The sequence below is a fragment of the Carassius carassius genome, chromosome 3, assembly GCF_963082965.1.
Source record: "Carassius carassius chromosome 3, fCarCar2.1, whole genome shotgun sequence".
Taxonomy (NCBI): Eukaryota; Metazoa; Chordata; class Actinopteri; order Cypriniformes; family Cyprinidae; genus Carassius; species Carassius carassius.
Window position 1 is genome coordinate 748,088 of NC_081757.1, and position 7,429 is coordinate 755,516.

General features: G+C 38.8%; 1 protein-coding gene across 2 annotated transcripts in view; it reads right to left on the reverse strand.

Annotated features, from left to right (window-relative positions):
* Positions 1–390: 390 nt before the first annotated feature.
* LOC132115625 (protein NDRG2-like) overlaps positions 391–7,429 on the reverse strand; it is a 26,337-nt gene continuing 19,298 nt past the window's right edge. The window contains exons 2-13 of one of the 2 annotated variants that reach the window (XM_059524048.1): positions 5,044–5,164; positions 4,706–4,768; positions 4,517–4,577; positions 3,573–3,659; positions 3,425–3,481; positions 2,607–2,710; positions 2,326–2,364; positions 2,193–2,244; positions 2,048–2,095; positions 1,797–1,832; positions 1,660–1,711; positions 391–693 (exon numbers count right to left, since the gene is read on the reverse strand). In XM_059524048.1, the coding sequence (XP_059380031.1) occupies positions 521–693; positions 1,660–1,711; positions 1,797–1,832; positions 2,048–2,095; positions 2,193–2,244; positions 2,326–2,364; positions 2,607–2,710; positions 3,425–3,481; positions 3,573–3,659; positions 4,517–4,577; positions 4,706–4,768; positions 5,044–5,164 (893 nt within the window). In that variant the 3' untranslated portion in view covers positions 391–520. The remainder of the gene's footprint in view (positions 694–1,659; positions 1,712–1,796; positions 1,833–2,047; positions 2,096–2,192; positions 2,245–2,325; positions 2,365–2,606; positions 2,711–3,424; positions 3,482–3,572; positions 3,660–4,516; positions 4,578–4,705; positions 4,769–5,043; positions 5,165–7,429) is intronic. The other variant, XM_059524043.1, reaches the window with a different exon arrangement.

Sequence of the window (7,429 nt, forward strand, 5' to 3'; positions counted from 1 at the left end):
ATATATATATATAATTACAGTATTTTTCTTTTTCTCTTTTATGTGTATAGCTTTTTCGTTAAGGGTAAATGGAAGACATGAGGTGGCTGTCATCTACAGAGACGAGTATTTCAGCCTAAAACTATCTCCACCGTCTCCGACAATACTGCACCCCTCTCACAGCAGCAGGATTGTATAACAGAAAAAAATAATACAGAATACAAAAAAATTATAATCACAAAGAAGTGGAAAGACACACATTTGAGCTTATATACTATTTTCTCTATTATTTTGTTTAGAAATTCAACATGTAATTAAGAGAAACATAGTTTTTTTTCGTTATTAATATTAATAATCAACAATATTCATATTAGAAGTATAACTATTGGTTAACACTACATGTGGGTCTCTATCATCTGCTTAATGGGTCGGTGAAGGGAGGGAGAGACTCGTCATCATCCGTCCGTCGTCACTCACGTTCCTCCACCCAGAAGACCGAAGCGCTTCATCCGTCCATCTCTCTCCCCCGCTCCGGCGCTCCTCAGCACGACACCTCCATGGTTTGGGACGGGCTCGGGGGGGGCTGTCCGCCCTGTTCGCCCTGTTCGCCCTGGGACAGCGTGCGGGATCGGGAGCGCGAGCCCTCCATGGAGTAGGTGGAGGAGAGCGAGGTGGTGCGCGAGCGCGAGAGACGCGTCATGCAGGACGACGCCACTGAAAGAGAAGAAGCAGCGCAGACGTCAGAGAACAAACAGAAGACGCCGAGGAACAAGCAACAAATAAACAAATAAATAGGCCTAAATAAAAAAAAATAAATGTGAGACGAAAACTCCATGAACTTTCATTCCATGAAAAAGCCAAAATTACAACATTTTTTACAATGTAACAGCTTAAATAAAAAAAAAATATGACACTTCTGTCACTTCTTTTTTTTCAACAAAATGTTACCACTTGCTCTAGTTAATCTGGTTAAAACTACACCAAACTGGTAAAACCAACCCAGACAGCAACATGGACTTTTCAGGCGTGCCAGATGTGGGCCGGATCTGGGCCAGCACTATGTTGCTGTTCTGGGAATGGGTTAAAGATTTGTTCACTGGTAATGAGAAGCTAAACATTGCTATGTTATAACTACACTTCAAAAGTTTGGGGTCGGCAAGATGTTTGTTGAAGAAGACTCTTCTGCTTACCAAGACTGCATTTATTTGATCAGAAACACAGTACAATTAGAAATATAGTGAAATATGATCATTTCCAAACACTGATTGTTGTTTGAATATACTGTAAAAGTGACGCTCAGCAGTATTTTCATCATCATTCTTCCAGTCTTCAGTGTGACATGATCTTCAGAAATCATTCTGATATGTAGTTATCAGTGCTGAAATGAGTTTGTTACTTTTGTATAAACCATCAGACGTTATTTTTCAGGATTCTTTGATGAAACATCGAAACAACAGCATTGATTTGAAACCGAAATCTTCCGTAACATAATATCTTCACTTTTGATACATTCAATGCATCCTTATTCTGAATAAACATACTAACTTCTTTCAAAATAAATCTTACTGACCCCAAACTTCTAAAAGATAGTGTAAGCAAGCAGGGGTTTGGTTTACATTAAAACCTCAATTTCACACATTTTTGTGATATTTCTCAATAAACCGCTCTCAGGTCACTTACTGTATCCCATGCCTTGAATGAAGTATTTAAAGGCTTCTGTCAGTTTGCTGGGCTGTGGAGACACACATTTGATTTGGACTCCAAACAGATTTCATCTGAATGAATGAACTGTGATGATAAATAAAGGTGTGACTCACCTGAGTCAGCTGTGGCATCCCGCCAGCATCAGCCATCTGAATTAAACAATACAGAGCTCTTTTATGAATACACTCGCTTATCTGGGACAAACCGCTCTTATTTTCTAACAATATAATCATTTTAAGATTATCAAATTGACAAGTTATTCAAATTACATGACCTATTAATAATATGTTATTCTTATGTTTGCTCTTCTTAATAAAATCTAATAAAAGTACAAAGTCAGTCATGAAACAGGTGAAGTTTGAACCTTGAGAAATGAGGTCGTGGTTGGATCTAGTTTGCTGTTGCACTCCACCTGGTGGACAGAAACAGACAAGCAGTGAGATGAATCCAGGATCTCTGTGGAGAGAGAAGCCTTGTCCTCTTTGAGACTGACTGACATAAAGACTTACAGCAGCTTCTTCATATGGAGCCTGATCCCCGACCACCAGCATCACAGGACATCTGAAAGACACACACACGTGAGGAGACGCCAAAACACAGGCGTCTGTAAGAGAGAACGGCTTTATTTGTCATCATCCCTACTTGAATGTGTTATTCCTCTCGATGTTCAGATCTCTGCGACTGTAAGGCAGAAGGAAAAACATCAAAGATTGATTATAAAGTGCGTTTCTTTCACTGTGTTGAATCACGTGTGTGAATATGCTTTCTGACATAATGCATCACATCTTAACTGCGTGGAATTGATAGTTTTGGATGGATCACTTTTTAATGCAAATAAAACAGGTTAAGGGGCAGAAGCATGCAGTGATGTGTGTATAAAACTACTAAATCACTGTTTCCCTGGTGCATGTGTGTGATTTTACCCCAGGTAGCTCTTCCAGAAGAGTTCGATGTTGATGAGGTTCGTCGCTTTAGAGATTCTCTCTCTGTGAGTCTGAAGGAGCTCTGTGTTTGCCGACAGCTCTTCCTGAAAGCAACAAAATACACACACAACTAATCAGTATTTAACCTTTTACACACCATCTTCTTTATAATGGATGACATTTTTACAGCGTTCTCTGGAATACTGGATCCTGATTGGTCAGTCACATCAATCTGTGTGTAATGATGTTCAACTAGAAATGGACTATTTCCATGTTGAAGAGCTAGCCGTGCTAGTTCTGCTCAAGAGCACCTTTTTCTCATGTCATTTAATGTAATCGATGAGATATCACCATCCTTCCTCAGTTAATTAATCACAGTACATTAAGACAATTGTTTTGTTTACAAGTTTTCTAAAAGGTTATGTTTAAATATGCAAATCAGTCTAATTAAATATGCACTCCTTTGCATACACACTCAATTTAGTCTGGTTGTGGACAATGACATAAAAACATAAAATATTATTTTAGTAATATCTGTCTATCAACTAGTCTGAAAGAATATACGTTATGGAAGTAGCCCAAAATGTCAAAACTGAGCATGAGAAAACATGTTTTTTTTGGCCTGTGGTGTCTTGTCTTATTTAGCCGCATTAAAAGCATGATAATATACAGTCAGCCATTGATTATCAGAAACTCAATCTACATCAGGTTGATCAGAAGCCCTCTGATACATATTTATGTCTAACGGAGACAAACACACACTCAGTCTAATGTAATGCCTGTGTTGTAGAGTCACACACACACACACACACACACACCTGACTGAAGAGGTGAGTCAGGATTTGGTCTGGGAGGGAAGACGTCAGATTGGAGAGCTGAAGAAGAAACACAAGCTGTTGAAGTCATTTTGGGGAACATATCGCCTGTGATTATTCATCAGACTGACTTCATGTTCATCTGACAGACCTTCTGTGCGGCCCAGTCCATCCAGCCTCGTGCGTCTGTGTCGACGTTGATCAGAACGAGTCCTTCCACGGCGTCAGGGTTACTCAGCTGTGAGCGAGAGAGGATGTCAAGCAGCGTTCAGTGAATATGTTAAGAATGCCGCCACCATCTAAGGAAGCAATGCAGCTTTCCTCTGTAAATAAGGACAACATCTAATGCAAAATTCTGTGATAAGCATAGTGAAATCTCCATAGATGCCGGCTGATTGAGTTGACTGAGCACTTAACCAACTAATACTAGAACTAACCTTTTCTTTTCTTGTCTTTCATATCCTTATAAAAATAACCCTGGCTCTGTGTTCAGTGCTAGACTAACTGAGACTTGTCATGGCACTTGTACACTGTTGTTGTTCTCTTGTTGGTCTGATTGCTTCTGTTGTTCTCATTTGTAAGTCGCTTTGGATAAAAGCATCTGCTAAATGATTAAATGTAAATGTTATTTTGAGATTTTCTCATTTTTACTGTAATTAAACAGTCTGCAAAGCATAATGATATTTAATTCCTCAGTACGTGATTTTATGTTTATTTTGTTGGCCAGCAGATGGCTTCATTCGTTCTTTGAACATCTGCTTTTGTTATAGTATATGCTGTATTTTAATGTAATAATGTAGTTAAAAACAACAAAATCCACAAAATAGCCCAAAGCACAGAAGGAAAATGGCCACCTCATCCACAAAGTACACACAAAGTAGTGAAATGATTTGATGACAAAGCAATAAAAATGGGAAAATGACAACAAACTATATGAAGAGCAACAAAATAGCTCTCATTTAAGACGTCTGTGCACATAAATAAAAACTATGGATACCGTTGTTTATTATTCTTTGATTAAAGAAATGCAAAATGTATTTTCTGCACATTAAAAGGGGAAAAGTGAAACATGTGTCGGTCAGATGTGTAACTCACGGTGAACTTGGACAGTATGTAAGCGCCGGCTCCGACTCCAACACCGATAACTGTGCTGAAACTAAACGAGAGGAAAATAATCAAGGGTGACGTATTCAGTCATGTGAAGACCAGAGCTGATGTGGAGTATATGTGTCGTTTCCAGGAGTCACTAATGAAGATTGATACATGCAGTAACTTTTGACTCACTTAAAGTACTGCAGGACAGTGGGCAACATCTCAGAGACCTGATCCATAGATGCATACTGGTATCTGTCAGAGAAAAATGAAAAATATGATCATTTCTGGGCTCCTAACACATCTAACACATGTGAAAGCATAAAAATAGTCTCCGAGTCACAGTCTGCATTAAACGCAGAAGATGTAAAACCACTAACACCTTCTGTGTCAATGCCATTTAAAGCATTTAATTTTTTACGCTTTTTTGTTTTTATAACACCCACACAAAGCCTCAGCCATCACATACACTCACTCGCGCACGTACACATGCATATATATATATATATATATACACATACAGCACGTACCCGGCAGGATAAATGGCTGCGCCGTCCTCTTGTCCCGGAGCGTCCACGTGGACCACAGTGAAGTTCTTCACGATCTCCTGCATCTCCTCAAACTTAAACAGTGTGGAGAAGCAGCTCTTACCTGAGAGAAACAAAGCACCGTAACATCATTTCATTTCAATGTGTGGCATCTATGGTCTGCACACCTGCCTTCAGACACTGTAGCTGTAGCTGGGACTGGAAGAGTTTGGATTGTGTTTATTCATGTCCAGAAGACACTTTTAAAAGATGAGGACTCGCACTGGAATTGACATTGTAAAACTGACACGGTAACAATTTTCAACACATTGCAAGTGGTTGACCAATCACAAGACTAGTGCAGTCCATCTGACCAATCAGAGCAGAGCCGGCTCATGGAACAGAGTTTAGAGAGACTGAATCTTCGTTTTCAAACTCAATGCATTTTCTGAGAAAATGCATGTGTTTTTGACCTTGGTTGCATGTAAACCTGTTGTAGGAGATCTCCAAACAGAATTAGGAAACTTTAGCATAATATGGGCACTTTAATGTGTCTTTCTAAACAGCACAATGTTGAGGGCTCAAATCAGTAAAAACTAGTGGTTAAGCATTTTTCATTTAATTCAAAGCATATTCAAGCATATACACACACACACACACATAAGAGACAGGAGACAGACAGCAACTTTGTAATTTACATCAATTTAAAAGTATTTTATTTACTGACAATGTTATTGGCATTCAAAGAAATGTTCTGTCCTTATTAAAAATGGAACTGTTCTTTTATGTCCAAACTTTATTAACTGAACTGCACTACATCAACCAAGCAGTTTTACAGTTGCATTGCTTCGATTCTCGACTCTGTTCCCTAGAAATGTATAGCCTAGCTCACATAACAGTTGATGTTTTATGTGTTTATTCTGGTGCTCGTGCTCTTTGACTCTGTAAGTGTGAACCAACACAGTGTGAAGAGCTCATCTTGTACAGTGTGATGTGCACAGCTGCCTGAACCATCTACTGTACATTGTTATTACCACCATTACTCATACTGAACAAAAAAAAGTGTTTTCAGTGCAATTCTAACAACAAGTTGCATTTTCACACCCGCCCCAATAAATATCAGTCAAGTCAGCTTCTCAGACACGACGGACGCTTTCTGAACTTTAACTCAGACTCAGTGAAACTCGTTCATTTACACGAGCTCAAGAATGGCACAAAGGTAATGCACTCTAGTTATTTTATTGACCATGCAGAATACTGTCTATACTTGAAGTCTTGTCAGATGTTTCTGGTGTAACGTGGATTATGTGATTCTTTGTGAGCTTGACTTCGTACATCCACTAAAAATCACCAGATGATTCAAAGACATCAAGACTGCAAACATGATAAAGTTATGTTACAAAGATCCTGCAGCAATGGAGGCACTTTATCTAATCAATCACCATCAAGAGGAGGAGTAGAACAAAGTACGATGGGCCTGTGACGAAAGACGTCTGCCTGTGCATATAATAGACAACACTACAGAACAGGAGAAGAAGATGATTGCTATTAAACTGAAGAACTATATGGTGCTTGATATGCTGCTGTTTCTAAAAATAATTAACTGCACAAGTTCCAATGACACAGCGCCTCCTAGTGGCATTAAGGAACCCTGGAGCAAAAAAACCAGTCAAAAGGGTCGAAATAAATAAATGCTCGTAAAATGTTAATGCATTTGGATCATTTATGTAGTTAGTTAATTAATGCCAATTATATAGAAAGCTATAGACATTGGTGAATCTCCTCATAGTCTTTGAAACATGCATTGCTAAAAAGAAATTGTGTGTATCGAGCATTGAGCGAAATGTGTGTGAAGGATATTGTTGTGTTTGGGGACATAATTGCTGATTACAACTTTATTATATTGCAGTCATTCATTAGCTGTTATCTATCATTTTATAAACTGTCAACTAACTGCAAATCTCTAAATGTCTGTCGCTCTTGTCAGGATGAGATTGGCTGTTCTTCTCGTGCTCTTCATCACTCTGGGTTTCAGTGATGGACTGAATAATGCCATTTCTAGTGAGAATCGAACTGAAACGCTTCCAGACCAGAGACCCTGCCAGAAGTCTCAGAACATCAACCAATACATCGCTTTTATAAGCAAGCACATCATCTTAATTGACTTTGATACAACACAGCTGAACAATTGGGCATCTTACATAGCAATAATGGGACTTTGTAGCAGATCTACTTCACAGTCTTTCCTCCATATTGAGGACACCTATAAAATTACAAAAATCTGCAATGGACAAGGCACCAGATACTCAGCTAACATGTGCATCAGTAGAGAAACATTCATCGTGTATGTTATTAAGATGACTTGGATAAATGGACGATGTGAATTTAA